The following is a 24,412-nucleotide window of genomic DNA, read 5'->3' as shown; positions in this document are numbered from 1 at the left end:
CCTCTCTTTTCATAGACAGTGCTTGAGGGTGCAGCCCCACACTCCCCTTGGCTGAGATGAGCCCTCTCTTTGGCCCAGCTCAGAGAATGGCAGCACTGACCAGGTGCGTGTTCAGGTTATACCAGAGCCAAGGCTTTCGTCGCCATTCTCCCCCTTGCCACGGGGCTGGAGTTGAAAGCAGGACTGCGTTTCTGGGTGCAGGCCTCCCAGGGGATGTGCTGAGGACTTGACCCTCTTACCCAGATGCTAAGGAGGGGAGGCAGCCCACGAGCAGTGAAGCCAGAGGGATGAGCTGTGTCCACTTTATGCTGAATTGGCATCACCCAAACGGCCAGTTTCCCAGCCTGCTCGCTCAGGCCTGCAAGTGCTGCCTATTTAAACATTTCCCGTCCCTCTTGGGTTAGGAAGCAGCAACTGCGGTGCAAGAAATGGGCTGGAAATTACTCTGTGGCCACATCAGACTCCCCTTCTAATGGTCTGAGTGCAGGGAAGGCAAACCACTGGCGAGGCTCTGCATGGGGGGAGGCACTGCCATGAGGTAGGTTGCAGATCAGAATAAAAGGAGCTTCTTTCTCAACTGGGCTATGGCAGCTTCCCTGGTCCCAGCTCTCCAGGCCCGGCTGCCACCCACTTACAGCACAAGCACCTCAGTCCTAGCAGCTCCAGCACTTTCTTCCCCATTCGTTTTAGGATCCACTTTAAAATTGCCCTCCAAGCCTCATGCCAGCTGCCCCCTCGGCTCACCTAACAGCATCTTCTTCCTGCCCCACACCCTGAGACTGTAGCAGATTTGGGAAGCCCCTGTACCCAGGGAAGGTCCAGGGCATGGTTGAAATGGTCTGTGTCCTGCAAGGGCAGCAGAAATCCAGCTTCCCAGCACAAGGCTCCAACTTGATCGGTTTATGGCCAGAGGATTCTCTACGGTATGAACCCCACACACTGTGGTTTGGGGTCTCTGGGTCCCGTATTCTCTCTGGCTCTGGACACTTTTTGATAAACAGTTGTGAGGTGTTAGAACAGGCTGAGACATGGTGGGTTCGGGAAACAACCTGCCACTGGGAAGACGGGGCCTGGGTGCATCGGGCCCTCAGGGGCTGCCAGGCTGGACTGTGTCCCTCCCCGCAGCCCTCATCACCTCCTCCACCGGCTCCGAGGACAGGGAATGCTGATCAATTATTCAGCAGGCCCGGTCTCTGCTGGCCGGGCTGCTTGCAGCACTGGGCTGTAGGCTCTGCGCTCACACACACGCGTACGATCGTCCGGAGCGCGCAGCCACACAGGAGTGCTGCAACTCGGCTCAGAGCTCAGGGGGTCGGGAGCTCCCAACTTGTTAGCAAATTGAGCAGCGAAGCTTTTGGAGCCAGCAACACTTTTTTTCTTTGCCCTGCCAGCCACAATCCGGACCAGGCTCCTCGTTGGGCTGGGTGGGAGCCCTGCAGAACTCCTGCTCACTCATCTTCCTCCCATCCCCTTCTCTCTCGCTCCTCGGATAATGCCTCATTTGTCCCTTTCTCTCCTCCAGTCTCTGCTCTCTTCCCTTTTTCTCTCCGTGTCTCCACTTCTCCCTTTGCCACCCCGTCTCCATCTGGTCACTCTAATTTCCTCTCTCTCTCCCCCTCTCCTCCCTGCTTTTTTCCTCAACTTTCCTCTCCCTCTGTCCTCCCTAGCTCTCTCTCCCACTCTTGTATCTTTCTTCCTTTGTCCCTCAAGAGGGTCAGACCAAAGCCCTTGAGGACCCCCTGGGCAGCAGCGGAGTGAGGAGGGGTGGAACCCCCTTCCTGCAGGATGCCCATCCAGATATTCTGCACCATCTCCTTCTCCTCCAGTGAGGAAGGGCGTGGAGACAACGGGACCATGGGGAGAGGAGAAGACAGCGTGGACGAGTTCCTTTACGGTCAGGAGGAGGATGAAGAGGAGGAGGAGAGGACGGCCACTGACCTTGTGGCTTTTGCCAGCAGCTGCACGCTGCACGGAGCCAGCCACATCTTCATGGAGGGCGGCTTCAGGGTGCAGCAGATGCTCTGGGCACTGGCCTTCCTGCTCTCCCTCTCCATGTTCCTCTACCAGGTGGCTGACCGCATCATCTCCTACCTGGAGTACCACCATGTCACGCTGCTGGATGAGCAGAATAGTCCTGAGATGACCTTTCCAGCCATCACCTTCTGCAATATCAACCTCCTGCGGATTTCGCAGCTCAGCCAGGAGGACCTGCTCTACATTGCGCCCCTGATGTCTGTGAACTTGACAGAGCCGGGCTTCCCCCTGGCCCAGCTCAGCCCCGAGACCTTTGAGCAGCCCCTGAACATGTACAACTTCTACAACCGCACTTGCCACCAGCTGGAGGACATGCTGCTGAGCTGCAGCTACCAAGGGGCTGAGTGTGGGCCAGAGGACTTCTCCGTGGTGAGTAAGCCCCACTCCTGCCAGGAGCTTTTGTCCCCCTCAGTAATGTGGGGAAGGACAAACCCAGCAGGAAGCCAAGGGGCCCCTCATAGACATAGATTATCAGGGTTGGAAGGGACCTCAGGAGGTCATCTAGTCCAACCCCCTGCTCAAAGCAGGACCAATCCCCAGACATATTTTTGCCCCCAATCCCTAAATGGCCCCCTCAAGGATTGAACTCACAACTCTGGGTTTAGTGGGCCAATGCTCAAACCACTGAGCTATCCCTCCCCCTATAGCTGGGCAGCTTGGTCCCACAGCTGGTCTCTGTCCTTGGGCCCGTCCTGGCTAGCCTGTTGGTCTCTCAGCTGTGCCAGTACGGCAGGGTCCACGTGGTGATAACAGCACTGGGCACTGTTACCATGGGCACAGACCAGGCCATTCTGGGGCAAGGCAGTGCCACTGGGCTCAGGCAGGAACCTTGCCACCTGGGGAACCTGAGCAGACACAAGGATCTGGCTGAGTGGTGTTTGCAGAATGGTGATTGGGACCCACTATGTTTATAGGGCTCAAATATCCCAAGCTTGCTCTTTGCTTAATTTCCACCATTAAGGAGCTCATGCACCACGCGGAGACCTGGTTCTCAGTGCTTGTGGCCCCATAAATGGCTCTCTGCGGTGTAGAGGACTGTTACAGCTGTTTTGCTCTTTCCCCTGCCTCTACTGGAGCCCATGTGCCTTTGCTGTAGCTCCCTCATTGGGGACTGAGGCCCCATTCCCCCTCCACCACTACCAGTTCCATCAGGTCTGGTGAGGAGGGACTGTCTGCCCCAGAGTGTGGGGTCTGCTGAGACAGATGTACTAGCTGCTAGGTTGAGCATCTAGTTCTCAACTCTGGCAGCCAAGGGCCCTGGCTCAGGTTGGCCCTTCATATGTCTCATGCCACTCCCTTGGTGCTGTGACTCATGCCAGCTGGGCCTGCAGGCTCCCTGCGTGGCAGGCAAACTGCTTGCTGTAATTAAAATGCTCCATGTGTAACAGGCAGAAATCATGACCTGAACTAACAGTAAATGGGTTGGAGAGGTGGGGGAGGGATGCAGGAGAAGTGAAGGCAGGGAGCGATTGTCAGCTGCCCACCTGGGGCGAGTTCAATGACTGAAATGTTATTTCTCTTTATCAGCTGCCTGATGTCAGCTGGCAGGGAGGCAGCCCCGTAGAATGCCCCAGTGTTGATGTCCCAGAGGTAGCAGACAGGGAGCGCTGGGTCCGGGGCCCTATAGGAGCAGGGTTCAGTGGTGGCTGGCAGGGAGCATTGGATCCGGGGCCCTATAGGAGCAGGGCTCAGTGGTGGCTGGCAGGGAGTGTTGGGTCCAGGGCCCTATCAGAGCAGGGCTGTTAATACCCCAGTGGTGGCTGGCAGGGAGCACTGGGTCCAGGGCCCTATAGGAGCAGGGCTGTTAATGCCCCAGGGGTGGCTGGCAGGGAGCATTGGGTCCAGGGCCCTATAGGAGCAGGGCTGTTGATGTCCCAGTGGTGGCTGGCAGGGAACATCTTGTAGGGGGCCCTGTAGAAGTGGGGAGTCTATGCCCTGAGAATCACAACACTTACCGTTTCCAAAGGCAGAAGTTCAGAAGGACCAACTGGTATCGGAAGATATGCAGAGCCTTTCCCCGGGGATTCCTGGGCCCCATCCCCACAGGCTGGCGGGAACTGGAAGCCACCCCCTGCCCTTCTCTCTATGGAGGGAGTGCCTACAGGGCTATCTCCTGTCATCTCTCTATAGGAGTGCCAGGGAGAAACATCTCCTTCCTCCCACCTTTCTATAGGCCGTCCATGGGGGATATAGCGTCTCAGCCCCTCAGGCTCCCATTAGAGTCAGGCTTCCTCCCATGGCTGCAGCACGGGGGCCGGGTTCCTCCAGCGCATTCTTGTGCCAGTGCAGGTACAATCAGCAGTAACAGGCTAGGCCATGTCCAAACACAATCAGTGGGGTGGATGAGCGGCACTTTCTCACTTGCTTCGTCGGGGACAGTTGGATATTTCAGCGTATGGAAGCTCTGTCTTTGCATCAGCCTCGGGGTCTCATGGGCGCCCAGCTCTGGGGTGTGCTAAGATGGCCCCACCTACAGAGGGACTGGGAAACTGGGACTCAGTCCTGGAAAAAATCAGAGTATGTGAGTGTCTCTGCACCCCACTGCCCTCTGCTGGCTGGAATCAGAGCAGCTCGGCTGTGTCTCATAGTCCCTATGTTAATAACAGTGACTGGAGATTCCCCTTTAGCTCGGGTGCCCAGGTCTGTGCTTTTAAAGAAGAAGATCCTAAGATTCTATCCCTGCAAACAACCACAATCAACTTCTTGGTTGGGCTGTGGGATGCAGCCAGGGCTCCATGTGCTGGGCAGTTCATGGGTCCGAAATCCTACCACAGAGCCCTGGCTTCTCTGGCTAAGATGGGAGATTCAGGGTTGTAGGGTCATAAATGTCACACTCAGTGCAGCAATCCCTACCCTCCCACAGCCCAGGCAGCACGCCCCACCCCTGCCCTGGGCAACAGGCTCCGCACAGCCCCTTGGGGATTTATGTGTCTGTTAATTTCCATTAATGTTACCCTTCTCCCCATGCACTGACTGCATGTAACTGCATCACAGACATTGTTGGGATGGGGAAGCCAGAGGTCTTGGGATCCAAGGAGGGGGCAGTTGGGGGGTTTGGCATAGGGAGACTGGGGTGGGGCAGTTTGGAATTTTGGGATTACCACATTAGCTAAATGTTGCTACTAAATCTACCAGCAATTAAATTGTTAACCATGCTGCCATTTCAGCAGACATCATTAAGTTTCAGAGTTAACCCACCTATTGCGCTGAATGGGATCGCTCACGCCTCTCAGTGCTGCTGTTCTCTTTGCAGGCTCCAGCACATGTCACTGCATCGATTCCTTTCCAACCAGAAAGGCTAGAAACATTTTTATTGTTGTTGTTTTTAAACAGTGAAATCTTAGACTCTCAAAGCCAGGCAAATTCTGGGCGTGGGAGGTCTTGTGGGGAGAGTGAGCAGAGACATGGGGTCTCAGCACCCAGAGCCATTGCCACTGAGGCAAGCTGCTTGACTTTGGTTTGGATTTACTCATCCGTGGAGGTTTCTCTTTTGTTCCCAGGGCCCTACATGTCTCTGTCCTGGCTATGAACCTGCTCCTTGTCATCTGGAATAGTTTTTTAAATGCCTTTGCCTCCCTGTTCACCTCTCACAAATTGCTTCCCATTTAGCCACGCTGCACGTGCCCGAACGCTCCCCTTCCATGGGCCAAGCAGACACTTGAGATGGCTGGTCGATAGCTCAGCCTCCTGGCCAAGGACGGACGTGGCCGGGAGAGGCAGACACTGATACACTCGCTAGGAATTCAGGCAGAGACAAAGAGGATGAGGGAGGGGAGTTTTGAGGGCAGCTTTTCCCGGCAGTCCTCGGTGGGTGAACCTAAGAGTTACACAGTCTGGAAGCTGGAGGGAGAGGGGGCACTCTGCACTTACACGTTTTAGGGGGCATCTGTGACTTGATGCAAGTTACAGTGGGAGTTCACTAGATGGCAGTAGAACATCCTATGTGTTCCATCTGTGTTAGTGTGATCCTATGAAGCATGGTCCTTGTGGCCCCTTTTGGAGATGGGGGACCAGGAAAGCAGGGACTTGGGACTGGTGTTATCCCAGGGAATGCAGGGGGAATTTGGCTGCAAGTGCCAGTTGTGGATATGGTATGTGCTGGGGGTGCTGGAGAGTCTGGCATCTGGGAGCAGGGATTAGAGCAGGGGCACTGGATTGAGGTGGGGGTGTTGGAGGAGCAGGGATTAGAGCAAGGGTGCTGGATTGAGGTGGGGATTTGGAAACAGGGATTAGAGCTTTCCTGGCTCCAACTATGCTCTGAGCAAAGGTCTCAGCAGAGTTGCCCTCAGCAATACCCAGATCCTTTTAGAACCCTGGGTTTCCTGAGGCGTTCAAATCTCCCCGCCAGTGTGTGTTACTTTGCATTTGTGGGACTCACATCTGAGACTGAAGGCTAAACTCCCTATGATGATCCCTCCTTCATGAGGCACCCCGGAGCCAGGGGCTGGAAGTTGCTGCCCAAGGAGGCTGCAGGCAGGATCCCTCCTTCCTCCCTGGAGTTGCTGGCCCCATGCTGGGCTCCCAGAGAGCCCTGCCTGGCCACTGTATTTGTAGAAATCCTGCATACATACAACTCCCAGACTGTGGGAGCAAGTCCTGGTGAAATTGAGCTTCACAGGGAATGGGGTTGGTTCTGTTGTATGCACAAAACCGCCCTTCACCTACCAATCGGGCCCTCAGCATCTCTCTGGATCCCTGGGCTGCAGAAACTGCATGTACCCTCTGAGATCACCAGGTGGTAGCACTGTCCTAAAAGCCAGCCCCACCACTGCCAAGCCAGGAGATATGAAGAGCTCTTGGAGCCGTTCACAGAGCCTGGGAAGGAATCTGAGAACAGAGATGGGTCAGCAGAGCTCTGGCAAGACAGCGATGGACTAAGCCATTTCCATCTTCCCAAGGACATTGTCACCATCGCGAGCGCAGTCTTCGTCCTTCATTGTCTGGACTACTACGACCTGGACCCCCGTCTGTGACATCTATGCATCAAACCCCCTTCCCTATGAGCTTCTGCGAGCCAGCGGAAACCTCGCTTCATGAACAGGATAGGCCTAATGAGGCAGGCCACTAAAGCTGGGGCATAGCGCTGACAACCATGGCACCGGGAGGCTGGAGGTGAGGGCCACTCAAGCTATGGGAAAGTTGGGCATCTCCTGGAGATTGATGTGGGGCAGAGGGCAGGGAGCCCTGTCTCGGGGCTTCTTGCACTTACTGTGCCCTGATCCCTATCGCTGCTTGGCTTTGTTTAGGGCACAGATGCAGCCCTGGAGTAAGCGAGCAGCAAGTCTGCTCTGCTCAAGACAGGGTTTTGTTTGGTCTTGTCTCCCTGCGCCCCCGTCTATCTCTGTATTACTGTCATGCAGAGTCTGTGTGCATGTGTGCTTCTCTCTCTCTCTCGCTGAGACATCATCTTTCTCCCACACGCACACTTACCCAGGTCAGAGGCAAGGAGCCGCGCCAGTCCCTCCCTCCCTCTCTGCCTTCCCAGGTGGATGTAGGGAAGCTAGGAGAGCTGCAGTCACTTGCTGTGATGCATCTCTGCTGCCTGTGGCACCCCGAGCCAGCATGGTGGAAGCTGCTGCCCAAGGAGGCTGCAGGCAGGATCCCAAGTCTCTGCCTCTCCTAGAGAAAGGGAGACAGGGGCTTGCTCTGGAGTAGCGGGAGTGACATGACAGCAGGGTTCCCTGGAGACACAGCTGCCTCCAGACCCCATGCTCCAGGGGCTCCTTCTGCACTTTGCCTGGGAGCAAAGCAGTGAGCCGTCTGCAGAGAGCAAGTGCAGCAGGAACACAGAAAAAGGGATGCTGGAAAGGCAAAGCACAGGAAAGGCAAAGCCAGGCATAGGAGAGGAAAGGAGGGGAGATCCTGCTTCAGGTTTGGACTTTCCCAACCCCAAACATTGCCTCTGGTTCCTCTCCACCTTCCTGCCTTTTTCACATTCTCTCCTTTCCCTGAGGGGCTCCCAGGGGGTATGGGAGCCAGGCTGGGGTGGACATAGCATGCTTCCAGCTGTCAGGGGCAGAGGCTCCCTGCAGGACTTTCCCACCATCTGCCTGGACCAGACCCAATTTCCATCATGGGCTATGGTACATCTTCTCGGGGCAGTTGTCATGTCTGCGCTGGGTGCTGGCTTTCCTAGCCTCATTGGCCCTGCTGCTCACCTAGTCGTCTAACCACATCCACTACCTGCTCTTGTTGCCCATGAACACCAGGAAGTTCAGGAACACAAACGAAGAACAAAGGAAAGTCTCACAGCTCACAGCATGGGATCCAGCACTGAAAGGGCAGGTTGGTGTAGTGGTCCAGCATTGATGGAAGGGAATGGGGAATAGTGGTTAGAGCATGAGGTACTGGGAGCCCAGACCCCTGTTTCTATCCCAACCGCTGGAGGGGTTTGGGGTCTAATGGTTAGAGCATAGGGGGCTGGGGTCCAGTTCTGGATGGGGCTATGGGTTAGGAGACATGATTCTATTCCTGGCTCTGCCTCCTTTTCTGTGTAACTTTAGAAATGTCCCCTCCCTTACCTGAGCCTGTTTCCCCTCTGAGCGATGGGGAGAGGTGTGCCCTGCTCTGTGCAGGAAGGGAGGGCAGTGAGACTCCTAAATGTTTGCAAACCGCTTTTCATTCCTTCCATAAAAGCCACTGGAGAGAGAGCCTCAGTCTCCTTCCCTGTGTTCCTCTTTATATTCATTATCTGCCCACACCTCTAATGGGGCCATTAGCCAAGTGTCTGCAAAGGAAACATTAAAAAGCCAAATGTAACTGAGAACTGGCTGGGGCATGTCCCCTCTGGACAGGGGTCCTGCCTGCAGTGCCTGGGTTTGAGCAGGTTTCAGTGGATTTGTTATTTTGTCTGTTCCATGCTTGTTCCAGGGCCATTGCTGCGATTACATATTGCTTAGAGTCTAATGCAGCTGGATCTCTGGGGCTTTTCCCATCCTTGAATTCTATGACTGGCAAAGCTGAGCCCCCGCCCCCCATCCCACCTCGAGACATGGAGGACCTGCCCTAGAGGGTTGGGGGGGAGGGCAAATGGACACGGGCTGCATAGCAAGATTGAGACTGGCAGAAAGGGGTTGTTGGGCTAGTGGGGGAGGGGAATATCAGGGAGGGCTACTGTGACACATGGCTAGAAAGGGTTAAACATCCTGCAAAATAAACAACCCTCAAAAGACATGTGGAGGGATAATGTCTGTGTTTGTTTGTATTTACATATGTATGAGTAGGGTCGACAGTGTAATCAACAGTCCCTGTCTATGCTGTATTCTGATAATTCAGAGATCAAAGAACATCCTAGCACTTAAATGAACTGTAAACATGGGATATCTCTGTATTCATCTCTCTTTGAAATGTATAGCAAATAATCTGTGAATGGTGGAAGAACAAGCAAATTGTTTTATGTTAATTCTATAGATTCATAGATTCATAGATTCATAGATTCTAGGACTGGAAGGGACCTCGAGAGGTCATCGAGTCCAGTCCCCTGCCCGCATGGCAGGACCAAATACTGTCTAGACCATCCCTGATAGACATTTATCTAACCTACTCTTAAATATCTCCAGAGATGGAGATTCCACAACCTCCCTAGGCAATTTATTCCAGTGTTTAACCACCCTGACAGTTAGGAACTTTTTCCTAATGTCCAACCTAGACCTCCCTTGCTGCAGTTTAAGCCCATTGCTTCTTGTTCTATCCTCAGAGGCTAAGGTGAACAAGTTTTCTCCCTCCTCCTTATGACACCCTTTTAGATACCTGAAAACTGCTATCATGTCCCCTCTCAGTCTTCTCTTTTCCAAACTAAACAAACCCAATTCTTTCAGCCTTCCTTCATAGGTCATGTTCTCAAGACCTTTAATCATTCTTGTTGCTCTTCTCTGGACCCTTTCCAATTTCTCCAAATCTTTCTTGAAATGCGGTGCCCAGAACTGGACACAATACTCCAGCTGAGGCCTAACCAGAGCAGAGTAGAGCGGAAGAATGACTTCTCGTGTCTTGCTCACAACACACCTGTTAATACATCCCAGAATCATGTTTGCTTTTTTTGCAACAGCATCACACTGTTGACTCATATTTAGCTTGTGGTCCACTATAACCCCTAGATCCCTTTCTGCCGTACTCCTTCCTAGACAGTCTCTTCCCATTCTGTATGTGTGAAACTGATTTTTTCTTCCTAAGTGGAGCACTTTGCATTTGTCTTTGTTAAACTTCATCCTGTTTAACTCAGACCATTTCTCCAATTTGTCCAGATCATTTTGAATTATGACCCTGTCCTCCAAAGCAGTTGCAATCCCTCCCAGTTTGGTATCATCCGCAAACTTAATAAGCGTACTTTCTATGCCAATATCTAAGTCGTTAATGAAGATATTGAACAGAGCCGGTCCCAAAACAGACCCCTGCGGAACCCCACTCGTTATGCCTTTCCAGCAGGATTGGGAACCATTAATAACAACTCTCTGAGTACGGTTATCCAGCCAGTTATGCACCCACCTTATAGTAGCCCCATCTAAATTGTATTTGCCTAGTTTGTCGATAAGAATATCATGCGAGACCGTATCAAATGTCTTACTAAAGTCTAGGTATACCACATCCACAGCTTCTCCCTTATTCACAAGACTCGTTATCCTATCAAAGAAAGCTATCAGTTTGGTTTGACATGATTTGTTCTTTACAAATCCATGCTGGCTGTTCCCTATCACCTTACCACCTTCCAAGCTAAGTACTAGTGATGGATCTCCTTCAAAGTCATCCTAATTATCTTTTGTTCCCAGAGGAAATCCCAACTTGTCAAAGACGACATGAAATTGTATAAAAGATCCTTGGGTCCTGATCCTGTTCATCTCAGCTCTGCCTGAGGCTTCATTCAGGGGAAGCTTAGGCCATAAGGTCTGAGATCCCAGTCCTAAGCAGGAACACCCTGCATTGACATTGGACTATAACCTATGAACTATTTCTGAAAGAACTCTTTGCAACTACAAAGCTCACCATCACTATGAATCTGAATCTTAAGAATTGAACGCATGTCTGTATGTATATTGATCTTTTAACCATACTCTCTCTCTTTTGTTTTTTAATAAATTTTAGTTTAGTTAATAAGAATTGGCTGTAGCGTGTATTTGAGTAAGATCTGGATTATTCAGTAACCTGGGAGGTAATGTGTCCAATCCCTTGGGTTTGGTAGAAACTTTTCTTTTATATGATGAAATAAGATTTTCAGGAATCATCATATTTGACTTAGGTACCTGGGTGGAGGCCTGAGTCTGGATCACTTTAAGGGAACTGTGTTGTTTGGACTTTTGAGTAACCAGTAAGGTAATAAAGAAGCTGGCTTGGTAAATCTAAGCATTGGAATATCCACCAGTTTTATGGGGATTGTCTGCCCCCATTCTTTGCAGTTCACCCTAATTGAGTGATCATAGCTGGCCCCTACTGGGACACCTCAGTCACAGCTAGTCTCCCACGGGGGAGCCCCATCATTTGGCACGTTGGCAATGAAGGCTGGAGAAGGACCTAGCAGGGCCTGTCCTGCACCATTGTGGGGTCTCACAGGTCTTGTCCATGCCTGATTAACTCCCTTCCTTGGAAGCCCCTTAGCTTTGAATTGATCTCAACACATTGCCACTCCTCTTGCTCCCCATCTCGGTTTTGATGGGAGCTCTGCCGCCCCTTCTGGAAGCTCCTGGTGATATTAGCTGAAGAATGGTACTGGCTTCGTCTCTGCTCCCTTGCTCCCTGGGGACAGGGCTGGCAGGGGAGGAAAGCCATGAGTCCCAGGAGTGAAAGAGTCCCACCTGGGAGGTGACATGAAGGGAGATGGGGAGTGCCCAGCTGCTGAGGAAGAGATGAATGCAATGGTGGTGGGAAGAGGAGAGGAGCCCTGGGGAGATAAATAGGGGTTATGGCAAATGCATACCAAGGAGGGAGCAGAGGGGACACAGGAGCCCCCCATGAGGGACATGGGGGCAGGGTCCCCAGGGAATGCCCTGGACTGTGATGCTGAAGTGACTGGGACAAAAGCTGACCCACAAAGGCCTGATACTGCGAGGCACTGAATTCCCACTGAAGTTAATAGGGCTCAGGGGCCGAGCGAGACAGTTCAGCCTGGAGACTGCCCCTCGTCACTGCTTCCAGGATTTTAAGTGTAGAGACCTCAACCTGCTTAGTCCCGTGGCCAAACATACTGGAAAATTCATGCCAAAATTTGGAAAAAAATTTATCAGGGTTCACAAGAGAAAAGGTATCAGAATGAGATACAAGTATTTTTGGAATCACAACTGAGTGGTTATGCAGAACAAACATAATCAAAACCTATCCAGTCCCTTTCTCAGAGAGAGATATTGGTTAGAATCTTTTTATTTTGTCGGACAGTCCTTGGTGGGAAAGAAAGGGCTAGGTCTGCTGTCCAATTCTGAGTTACAGACTTTCCCTGCTTTGACAAAACAAACAGACACGGGGAAAGGGTGCCAGCAGGAACCAAAGTCTCACAGCCCGGGTGGAGAGTTAGCCAGAGCTGGTGGAGGTGGCGCTGCCATCTGGGTTCCCTTCTCTGGTCAGGACATCATCGGGTCAGGATGGCAAAGGCCCAAGAGTGTCATGGTCGATGTTGAGGTCCTAGGAGATGGTGAGGATGGTAGCCATAATGGTAAAGGTCCCTCTTGCAGTCCACCCATCTTGCAGCAAGGCAGCCAGCTTGATAATCACCACAAAGGTTTTTTAAGGACCCCCAAAAGGGAATAATGAGTGGAATAGCCCATCCCCTCATTACTTTGTTCACCAGTTAAGCCTAATTTCTGACACACCAATTTTGCCCATTGATTTCCAGTCCCACACATCTCTTGTTTAGCACATGTGCTTTTAACACCCTCCTGGGGCAATCTCAGTTGACCTTTTGGTTTGCACTAATCCAGTTTGTTGTCTCCTTTTGCCCCTTTTCTCATTAATGTTGGATATTAGCGATGGGACCAGTTTATAACTTTCCCACAGTTGAGCTCACAATTGGAGTAGAATTATCAGGCCCCAGTTATTACAACAGACCCTGAATGGTGCCCCTGCAGTGGGGGTGGGGGAGTCCCCAATCAGTGACCCCATGATATGGGGTGAGTATCCAGGAGGTATACCCGATTGGTGACCCTGCAATGGAGGGGTATGTGGGGGGTAGGTTGGTGACTCTGTGATGGGGGGAATATCCCCAACTGGTGACCCTGCAATGAGGGATGAATATGCATGGGGGTGGGGCAGTGTCCCCGGTTGGTGACCTTGCAATGGGAAGTGAGCATGCAGGAGGTGGGGGTGTTGAGCTCCAATCAGGGACACCCTGTTTTTGTCACTCCCTGATGTACTGACTGGCTGGGCACAAGTCAATGGGTTTGGTCCCCGCTTAGCACCCAGCCTGGTGGTAGGGTCTGGGCCCGCCAGCTCTGTGTCTAACTGTCCCCTCCCATCTCTGTCCCCCTCAGGTCTTCACACGCTATGGCAAGTGTTACACATTCAACTCCGGACAGGATGGGAAGCCCCGGCGCATCACCATGAAGGGTGGCACCGGCAATGGCCTGGAGATCATGCTGGACATTCAGCAAGACGAGTACCTGCCTGTCTGGGGGGAGACAGGTAACAGGACCACTGTCCCTTGGCCTCCAGCAGCAGCAGCACTGGCTGGAGCAGCTGTGTCTGCAACTCCCTCCCTGCCCCAGGCGGCGATGGGCACCTCTGCTTCCACACCCAGAGCACTTTGCCCTAGTCCGATGGCAGGCCATCACCACTCCCTTGATACCTGTCCATTCAACCTCCTGCCTCTCAGCCAGACCTCACTCTGCCAACACCTCCCCATCTCTGTCTCCTGACAAGCTGTATTTCCATGACAGCTCTTCATGGCTTGTTGTTCATAGTGTGTGGGGGCCTGGTTTGTGGGGCCCAGCTTGGCACAGCAGTGTCCAGCTGAAGCCGCTGAGCACCACCACAGTAGCAATAATAATGCCTGGGGAGGAGGGTCAGACAGGCCTGGAGAAGGGACAGGCGCAGTCACTTGGGGCTGCTTGCAGCCGGTTCCCATGAGGTAGCCATAGCCCCATAAAGGCCCAGGCGTTGTCTCCCTGGAGCTGGGCCCTTGCCATGCCCTGTCTCCAGCAGCCCCAACCCCCATGACCCTACCCCTAGGCTCCCATCTTCTCAGGTCCTCCCATTTCAATCTATTTTTCTCCTCCTTTTTTCTTACCTCTATTATTTGCCATGGCAACTGCCTGCCAGTTTAAATTAAGCAGCACTTGTCTATAAATAGTTCCACCCACTTCCCTGCTGCTCTCCCAGGGCCATGGAGTGGGAGGGTGGTGGGGAAGAAGAGAATGGGAACGGAGGGGAGGAGGGAGGGAAAGCAGACGGAAGGAAGGAATGCATGTGGGTGGGAGGGTGGCACATGCAATAAACCTAAGGAGCCCCAGCCCCTACCCCCACCTAGCCTGAAACAACACTTCCTGTATGGGGGGGGGAAGGGAGGGGTGCAGTGAGCAGGTGGGGAAGGGAGGGGCATATAGAGCAGGGTTGGGGCTGTGGACTAGTGGAGAGGGAACGGGCACTGAATTCTTCCCCAAGACAGACACTGGAGAGATTGTCATGTAGATGATAGACAGACACACAAACACACACTGCAAAGCTGGGTGGAGGAGAAGGTATGTCTGAGAACAGCCCCAGACCTGAGCAGATCTGGCCACACGCATGTGGCGATGGGCATGACCGGCTGCCCCATCAGTGAAGCATTCACCCAATCGCAGCATCCTCCCAGAACAGTTACACAGGCAGCTGGGCAGGGGGGACTTGCCCAGACAGAAACCCGCCTCTGCCATCTGCTGCTTCCAAACCCGCTGGGGAAGGTCGGATGAGAGTGAACGTGTTAGACCAGGTGTCAGAACTCCTGGGTTGTGTCCCAGCTCTGAGAGGCAGCGTGTTCTAGAGGCTAGAGCAGGAGATTGGGAGTCAGGACTCCTAGGTTCTGTTCTCACCTCTATCATCTTGGGTGAGTCACTCCCCCTCTCTGTGGTGTTTCCCCATCTATAAAATGGGATGAATAATACCCACTTCCCAGGGTGGTCTGAGTCTCTGTTCGTTAATGTTTCCAAGGCAGTTGGAGGTCCCTGTGTGAAAGGCACCAAGAATGGGCCAGTTCTGCTCTCACGCTGGTGTAAATCAGGAGTAACCCTACTGAAGCCCGTGGAGCGAGCTCAGGGTATATTCAGTGTTAAAAGGGGAATCCTGACTTTGTTCACCCGTGCAGGGATATAAGAGAGGGCCTGACTCACCCTGACCTGGTGGCGCCATTCTCACCTGTGCAAAGCGACTGCGAGATGTGACCAAACGAGATCCCTCCCCTCACTCACGCCACTGTGTGTGTCACATGCCTGCATTGCACAGCTGTAGATGGCAACAAGGTGACAGCTGTGCGGAGTTGGACCCCTCATCCTTGGAACTTCTGGTGCCCTCTGAGACGGTCCCATGGCTCTGTACTCATCCAGGCCTGAAAGGGCTCTTCACACTGTCAGGGACAGGGTTAATTCCGCACCAGGCTCCATTACAGACAGGACAACCTCTCTGAAGCTAGGTTAACATATGCCCTGAGGGAGAGCAGAATAGGTGTATCCTGCGGATATGAAATGGGCTCCAGGGAGTTCTCACCCCAGGATGCCTGGGTTCCCCAGCCCTCTCAGATACTCAGCTCCCACTTTTTTTGTTGTTGCAGATGAGACCTCGTTTGAAGCTGGGATCAAAGTGCAGATTCACAGCCAGGATGAACCTCCCTTAATTGACCAGCTGGGCTTTGGGGTGGCGCCTGGATTCCAGACCTTTGTGTCCTGCCAGGAGCAGCGGGTGAGGGGCAGGAGAGCACTGGGCTGGGCACTCTGTGCTGGCAGCCCCTGAGCTGCCTCTGCCTGACACAGACAGAGAAGAAATACTAAGCGGGGGGAAGGGGTGGATGCAGCATTCCAGGAGCCTGGAGGGTTAAGGGGGGGATATGATCGAGGTCTATAAAATCCTGAATGGTGTGGAGAAAGTGAATAAGGAAGTGTTATTTATCCTTTCACATAACACGTGAACCAGGGGTCACCCAATGAAATTAATAGGCAGCAGGTTTAAAACAAACAAAAGGAAGTACTTCTTCACACAACACACAGTCAGCCTGTGGAACTCGCTGCCATGGGATGCTGTGAAGGTCAAAACTATAACTGGGTTCAAAAAAGAATTAGATAAGTTCCTGGAGGGTAGATCCATCAATGACAGTTATCCAGGATGGTCAGGGACGCAACCCCATGCTTTGTGTCCCTAAGCCTCTGACTGCCAGATGCTGGGACTGAATGACAGGGGATGGATCACTGGATTATTGCCTTGTTCCCTCTGAAGCTTCTGGCATTGGCCACTGTCAGAAGACACGATTCTGGGCCAGATGGACCATAGTCTGACCCAGTATGGCCATTCTTATGTCATTGCACTTCTTGACAATTATAACAAACAATCATGAGCCAAATCAGCTGGGAGAAAGAATTTAATCAGAAAAGCATTAAGGATAATTGGGAATTGTTTAACAGCACTTCCACTAGATGCCCCAAAAGCCACCATCCCACACTCGAGGACGAAGGCTGTATTATTAAAAAAAGACCTGGTTTAGAGGGGAAGCAAAGCCAGCTATGAAAAAATTAAAAATAATATATAACAAAGGGGAAATTGATATTAATACAAATCAGATGCTAGAAATTGTAGAAAATTGATAAGGAAAGCAAAGGGACACAAGGAGAAAACTGTGGCCAGCAGAGTTAAGGAAAATAAGGAGTTTTTAAAATATATTAGGAACAAAAAGAATCCTAACAATGGTATTGGTCTGTTATTAGATGGAAATGGTAGACTTATCAATAATAATGCAGAAAAGGCAGAAGCGTTCAATAAATGTTTCTGTTCTGTATTTGGGGGAAAAACATGAAATAATCATATCAGATGATAACACCCTTTCCATTCCACTGATATCTCAGGAGGATGTTAAACAGCTAAAATTAGACATTTTAAAATCAGTAGAATGGGGAAAAGTGAGCCTGACACAGGGGCTTGCGGGGCCTAGTTAATCAATACTCTGAAATTCTCAGCTTGCTCCTATGGTGGCCTGATCCGTGCCTGGTCCACCTTGGTGCTCAACAAGAGCCTTCTGGGAGCATTCCCTGGGGAGAGAAGGGGTGGGGCGCCTGTTCTCATTCCTCCCTGCTCTGCCCCAGCTGATCTACCTTCCCCCGCCCTGGGGTAACTGCCAGTCCATAACCAGAGACTCTGAGTTCTACGACACCTACAGCATCGCGGCCTGTCGCATTGACTGTGAGACCCGCTACCTGGTGGAGAACTGCAACTGCCGCATGGTGCACATGCGAGGTGAGCCCAAATGGGGACAGGGACAGGCCCAAACCAGCCCCGGGTAGGACACTCCCTGTGCAGCTCAGAGCATCTCCCTGCCACCCCAGATCAGACCAATGGGCCCATCTAATGCAGTATCCCCCCAATGCCTCTCTGCCCCAGATCAGACCAATGGGCCCATCTAACGCAGTATCCCCCCACTGCCTCCCTGCCACCCCAGATCAGACCAATGGACCCATCTAGCCCAGTATCCCCCCAATGCCTCCCTGCCCCAGATCAGACCAATGGGCCCATCTAGGCCAGTATCCCCCCAGTGCCTCCCTGCCACCCCAGATCAGACCAATGGGCCCATCTAACCCAGTATCCCCCCAGTGCCTCCCTGCCCCAGATCAGACCAATGGGCCCATCTAGCCCAGTATCCCCCCAATGCCTCCCTGCCCCATATCAGACCAATGGGCCCATCTAGCCCAGTATCCCCCCAGTGCCTCCCTGCCCCAGATCAGACCAATGGGCCCATCTAGGCCAGTATCCCCACAGTGCCTCCCTGCCCCAGATCAGACCAATGGGCCCATCTAGCCCAATATCCCCCCAGTGCCTCCCTGCCCCAGATCAGACCAATGGGCCCATCTAGCCCAGTATCCCCCCAATGCCTCCCTGCCACCCCAGATCAGACCAATGGGCCCATCTAGCCCAGTATCCCCCCATTGCCTCCCTGCCCCAGATCAGACCAATGGGCCCATCTAACCCAGTATCCCCCCAGTGCCTCCCTGCCCCAGATCAGACCAATGGGCCCATCTAGCCCAGTATCCCCCCAATGCCTCCCTGCCCCAGATCAGACCAATGGGCCCATCTAACGCAGTATCCCCCCAATGCCTCCCTGCCACCCCAGATCAGACCAATGGGCCCATCTAGCCCAGTATCCCCCCAGTGCCTCCCTGCCCCAGATCAGACCAATGGGCCACTTAGCCCAGTAACCCTCCACTTCATTGTTGCCGTGGATCAGCCCAAGGGTTCATTTTGACAGGTATCCCGCTGCCCACACACTGCTAGTAGATCTAGTCCATTATCTTGCTTCTTGTACCAGAGCTGACCAGTGACCCATCTAGTCCAGTGCCCCCCTCCCCCTCCCCTTGCTCCAGGATTCCTGCCCCAACAGGACACTGCTCTGTCTTGTTCCATGTCCTGCTTTGGGGCAAACAATACCTGAAGGTGAACAGCACCTCACAGTGCATGAGCTGAGACCCACTGCTTTCAGAGCACAGCCTTTGCAATTAATGCAGCTCTGGCCTTAGTCTGCTGCAGCCCCCTCCCCTAAATCCCAGCTATTCTGGCACTTCCAGCACAGCTCCGTGGCTCCAGGCTGGATTCCAATTTAATCCCCCAAATTCCTCTCAATTCTCAGCCTATCAAGAAACATATCCAGGCAGTGCTGGAGCCAGGATACCGTGGGAGATGGGCAGACACGTGGGCTCTGGCAGTGCAGTTGGGGGTTAAACTTACGCCTCTGGGGTGTGCAAGCAGGTAATGCTGGGTCCCCAGAGTGCCCCTGAAGGTACTTCCCCGGTGGGTTTGGAGGTCTCCGTGGAGGGTGCTGGCTCTGGAGCATGCTGCCCACAGACCCCTCACTAAGCCCATCTCTGAAGATCAGACCAGACAGTACTGATCAGCATTTGAATGGCAGCAGTTGCACTACCAAGATTGAGGCAGCCCCAGTATTTGTCTAAGAGCCAAGGCCGGCTTGGAGGAAATAAATAAGGCAGCATAAATCCCGAGGCAGGCATGTGCTGCTCTGGGCAGGCAGGGGGACCAGGCAGCAGTCTCCCCGGGGGCTGCGGATTGAACCTTCTACTCTGTTCCCCCACCACTGGGAGCCACTTCCCCTCTCATGGAACTAGCCCTTTATTCCAAGGGCTTTAGCACTGGTCTTACACTGATGGGACTAGTCACTTGCAAACAGGCCGTAGCAAGTAAGGCATGGAAATTAACATACAGAATCACAGACCCTACATTATTCTGGCTGATTGCTTTATCTGGGGCGGGGATTCTGTACACAGTCGAGGTGAGGTGTTAAAGTCAAGACTGTCTGTTCGCTCAGGATCCTGATGGGACGGTATGGGGAGGGTTTTGAGATCACTGAGAGGTTTCCTGGTCCAGGGGGGGCGGGGGATAGGTGCAGGCTAGGAAACAACACACAAATTCAAGGAGCAGCAAAATAAATACTCAGGCTGCCACACAGGATAAGATTGCTGGTCTAGCTGTTCCTGTACCCCTCTCCTCCACACCCATGCTGGACCAGAGCAATGGCTCATCTAGCTCACTATCCTCCCTCCACACACACACACCCATACCAAATCAGACCAATGGCCCGTGTAGTCCAGTATCTCCCGCTCCTCGGTTGGATCAGACCAATGGCCCCTGTAGTCTGGTTTCATCCTCCCACACCCACTGGATCAGCCTCTTCACCTTAAATCCAGCCCCAGCACAGAGGTTCGACTGAAACTTTGCTCTTCTGTCTCCCTGCAGGCGATGCCCCCTATTGCACCCCCGAGCAGTACAAGGAGTGCGCGGACCCGGCCTTAGGTGAGACTGCCTTGCCCCTCTCTCCCTTTGCAGGTTTGGCCAATGGCACAGAGCGGGGCATTGGGGCCCACTCCATTCTAGGAGGACAGGGCTCTCGCTGTGCCATGCATATCAAGGGGCAAGGAGAGCACCCAGCAGCAGTGGGGTGTGTGAAGGAAGATCCCCATCCCTACTGTAACTCATACCTCATTCCAGTTTCTAAGGGGGAGGCCAGCAACCCCATGCAGGTCCCCTAGACATCAGGAAGGGGTGTAGCACCAAAGGACTCTATCCACCTCTGAATCAGGCCCTTCAATCCATCTAGGCGTGCATTTCCACTGCCTCTGGGGTCCAGCACCACACCTGCTACTACAGAAGCTCAGAGCCATAGTCCTGTCAGGCTCTCTATGCATAGATGGAGCAATCTCTCCGGGGTGCAACTAGTTTTTTAAGCCCTAAAGGACAAAGACGACTCTGACTATATTTGAGACTCCTCCTGGGTCTTCATCCTGATGGTATCTGTGCTCCTGTGACCATCACCAGCAGCTGTCTTCAGGGTTGAACCCTGGCCATTCACTGCTAAAAGCACACGCTTTTACTGCTTGAACTTAGGGAGTAGCTCCATTAGCTGGCAGCTGCAGTAGACCCTTATTCTCATATATGGACCACCCACTAGAGAAGAAAGACTCACACTCTGCTACTGTGGTTTACACTCCTATTGCACACCTGTCAAGGACCCTACTGCCACATCAGACTTGGCCATGGGGCCTTGCCAATGGCTGACGATGATGGAGGCTCAGCCATGGCAGGCAGCAATGGAGACTTGGCCATGGGGCCATGCCAATGGCTGGCAATGATGGTGGCTTGGCTGCAGCAGACCCTGCCCCCCCTTGACATTCATCCTTCAGACTCCAAAGACTCTTCTGTAACATGTGACTGCGAGTGCCATATTTCTCACCTCTCTCTTCCCCTGTCCCTCCCTCTGATCCCTGCGCTGATTGCCCCACCCCCTTCATTTGTTTCTATTTGCATCGTTTTCAGATGGTGATTTTCTTTCTCCTACTTTGATTTGGCTCTGTTAGCGCCTTGTGTTTGTTTTGTTGCCATTGACCTCCCAAGAGCCTTAGCTAGGGCAGGGGAATGGCTTACAAGTGGGAACTGGGAGGTGAGGGTCCTAGAAATCTTCCAGAAATTGTCCCCCTCTTTCTTCTGTTAAGTGACTTGAGTGGCACTTTCCAGGGGCGGCTTTGAAGTCTGGGGAATGTCGAGAGACCCCTTTAGAGTATGAGCTGCTATTGTTTTATTTTGTTCTCTCTCTCCGTTCGCCTCCTTTCCGCCCATCTCCCTTTCCCCCCCCACTCCCACCCCCCAGATTTCCTGCTGGAGAAGGACAACGATTACTGTGTCTGTGAGATGCCCTGCAACGTCACCCGCTTTGGCAAGGAGCTGTCCATGGTGAAAATCCCCAGCAAGGCCTCAGCCAAGTACCTGGCCAAGAAATACAACAAGTCGGAGCAGTACATCGGGTAATTGGGGAGGAGGCTTGCGCCACAGCCCTGGGGGCAGAGCCAATGGAACCAGGATGCTGCACGTATTGCCAGTGCCACAAGAGTTTCATTCCCCATTGGCCCCCTGGGCACCTGCCCAGTCTCCAGATCTATGGGACGCCAGGTGCCGGTTCTTAATCCCTGGCCTCCTTTCCCTGGTCTCGTGGCTTCCTGCTGATTTTGTCCATGCTGGATTTGCTTCAGCGACTCCAGGCTGTCACACAGAGCCAGCCCCATCCAGTGACACTCCCTTCCTCTCTTGCAGGGAGAACTTTCTGGTGCTGGATATCTTCTTTGAAGCCCTGAACTATGAGACAATTGAGCAGAAGAAGGCCTACGAGGTGGCTGGCTTGCTGGGTGAGCCATGTTTCCCCTCCATACTCAGGGGCAGGCAGGGAGCCAGGCCTTGTGGTCACTGCTGAGCAACGCTAGCTGAGTGCTTGGGGTAGGGGTCCATTCAGCTCCAATGATTCCCCCAGCACTAAGCCCCAGAAGCCTGTCACCTCCAGTGGGCTGTGGCTCTCCCTCCCACCTGTCGGTGATGCCTGGAGGTAAGCTGAATCAGGGAGGGCAGTCAGAGACCCTGGTTCTGCGGCAGCCCAGTGGGCATGAGCTGTGGAGCCCCCTGGGAGGGCAGGGTCTTTGGTGCTGAGTGCAGGGGAGAGGTGGGGCAGATGGTAATTCCATGGCTCTTGGGCCAGGCACATGGTGATGTGTGCTGCGGGAGGCATCGCACACCAAGGAGCCGAGAGACACTGCAAATTTGAGTGCGGTAGCTGAGTCCGGATCCCACTGCTGTGAATTGGAAAACTCCTGCTGGCTTCTGTGGGACCAGGATGAGGCTCAGTGTGGGGGTTGGTGGGAGCTGTTCGTACACAGGGCTGTTGCTTCTCCTGCTGCCCCCTTGGGGACAGACCCGTCTGTGAGCGGCACTGGGATAAATCTGGTGCACCTGTCCCAGAACATCACATGGGATGAGTGGGAGCGTGATCGCCCCCAGCTCAGATGGCTGTGTGCCCACCTTCAGCATGGAACTCACGCCCCTTTGCACACCTCACCTCACCTAGCCCGTGGCAGCTGGCTCAGCTCAGCGATTTACCTCCCACCCCACCCCAGGCAGATGGGGGGAACCATGTGGTCCGTGTCTGGCAGGTGAACCAGATTTCAGTGAGCGGGAAGTAGCATTATCTCTACCAGTCCTTCCCCAAAGCTCCTATCCTGATCTGTTTTCTCTGCAGCAGACTCCTTCCTGCAGACCCAAGTGCAGATGTTTAAGGGCTTTTTGAATAAACTAATTGGAAAATAGTAATGGATCCATTTAATGAGCAGATTTCATCTCAGTGCAGAGCCATTGGGGTTTGGTCTAGCCGGCTGAGGGATCAGGGCTCATGGAGTGCAGAAATTATATAGGATCCCCTGGGTGCATGTGCATTGAGTCATCCAATTTGTCACTGGTAGAAGATGGTCTGAGGTCCCAATTGACAGGCCCTGGTAGGGCAGGTGGGTGAGCCAACGAGAGAAGCTTATCAAACTCGGGGAAGATAAGTGAGCCAATGAGAGATTGGTTTATAAGGTTATATGGCAGGCAGGTGAGCCAATGAGAGTAGCTTGGAAAGGTCAACATTGCCTCTGGGCTGACTGGGGAATGGAAATACCCCTGGAAGTGGGTCGGGTCCCCATTCCATGTAGCAGATCACTGCCCACACTCACACACCTTATCCCTCCTGACTTGGCTTTTCCGAGGCTTTTTCCTCCAGAACCGCCCTGCTCCAGCTCTCCCTTGCGTTGGCTGGAGAAACTCTTGGGCCTCGGTACTCCAAAGATGGGGCAGATCCCACTTGGTCTAGCTGCTTGTATGAGTCAGTGGGGCAGGTCTGCAGAGCCTGACAGCCTGTCCCAGGCCCTTCTCGAGAGGCCAAGGGAGAGTCAGGGCTCGATTCCTAGAGGGACTGAGGGTCAATGGGTGCTGTGAGTACTTGGCCTCTCGGCGTAGCCATCCCCAAGGGCCGGGGGCTTTGCTGGCTCCATACTGAGGGGTGTTTATTGGAGGCACAGAGCCAAAACCTGCAGCCCAGAACCCTGGTGCTTTGGGAAAATCCCGGCATGGCTGCAGGCTCCCTGGCTTCTTGGCCTCATCCCTGGGGCTTCCTAGTGAATCTCACATTGGAGGACAGAGCCCTGGCCACTGGTGAGTCCATTCATCGCAGGCGGCAGGACTTGCTCCCCTACTTCCACTGAGCAGAGGGTGCAGAACCCATGCCCTGAGCCCATGTGGAGAGTCGCTGAGCTCGTAGGTTCACCAGCCCAGCAGATCAGAGCTCACCAAGCTGCAGCCTGGGGTCAGGCCCGAGGATCACCAGAGGCCTCTGGCTTTGGTTGGCCGAGGGGTGGGGGGTGTCCGTGTCACAGGCTCATCACACGGGCCGCCCACTCCCAGCCAGCCCGCCCTGACGGCTCTCATCCCTCTCGTCTCCAGGCGACATTGGTGGGCAGATGGGGCTGTTCATTGGGGCCAGCATCCTGACCGTGCTGGAGCTGTTCGATTATGCCTATGAGGTGAGTGAAGGAGGGATCACCAGGAACCCCACTCTGCTGTGGGGGTTGAGAACCATCCCCCATGATGCACCAAGATGCTCCCCTAAGGTCAACCCCTGTCACACTGCTTCCCCCACAGCTCCTTCCTCCCCTTCACCTTTGCATGTCACTTCACTGCCTGCTCCCTGCCTGGTCTCACCCACCAGCCCCCCTCTGCCCTCCCAGTCCCTTCCCACTCATCATGAAATCTCCCCCAGGCTGCTGCCAGCCTCAGGCGCCTCCTGCCAATCCCCTGGGACCCAAATCCCTCCTGCCCATGGGAGCTGTGAGCCCCTTCATACGTTGTGGGTGAGTTCTGATCTCAG

General features: G+C 53.5%; 1 protein-coding gene across 3 annotated transcripts in view; it reads left to right on the top strand.

Moving 5' to 3' along the window:
- ASIC1 (acid sensing ion channel subunit 1) overlaps nt 1-24,412 on the top strand; it is a 101,238-nt gene that overhangs the window by 75,299 nt on the left and 1,527 nt on the right. The window contains exons 1-8 of one of the 3 annotated variants that reach the window (XM_065419406.1): nt 1,942-2,067; nt 13,485-13,635; nt 15,755-15,882; nt 17,274-17,424; nt 19,930-19,986; nt 21,338-21,491; nt 21,778-21,869; nt 23,989-24,068. In XM_065419406.1, coding sequence (XP_065275478.1) covers nt 1,990-2,067; nt 13,485-13,635; nt 15,755-15,882; nt 17,274-17,424; nt 19,930-19,986; nt 21,338-21,491; nt 21,778-21,869; nt 23,989-24,068 — 891 coding nt within the window. In that variant the 5' untranslated portion in view covers nt 1,942-1,989. Of the gene's footprint in view, nt 1-1,941; nt 2,068-13,484; nt 13,636-15,754; nt 15,883-16,140; nt 16,144-17,273; nt 17,425-19,929; nt 19,987-21,337; nt 21,492-21,777; nt 21,870-23,988; nt 24,069-24,412 lie in introns of those variants that run through there. The other 2 variants (XM_065419405.1, XM_065419404.1) reach the window with 2 other exon arrangements.

This window comes from Emys orbicularis, chromosome 19 (assembly GCF_028017835.1).
Source record: "Emys orbicularis isolate rEmyOrb1 chromosome 19, rEmyOrb1.hap1, whole genome shotgun sequence".
Taxonomy (NCBI): Eukaryota; Metazoa; Chordata; order Testudines; family Emydidae; genus Emys; species Emys orbicularis.
Note: the sequence above shows the minus strand (reverse complement) of the source record. Positions and strands in the feature narration are given on the sequence as shown.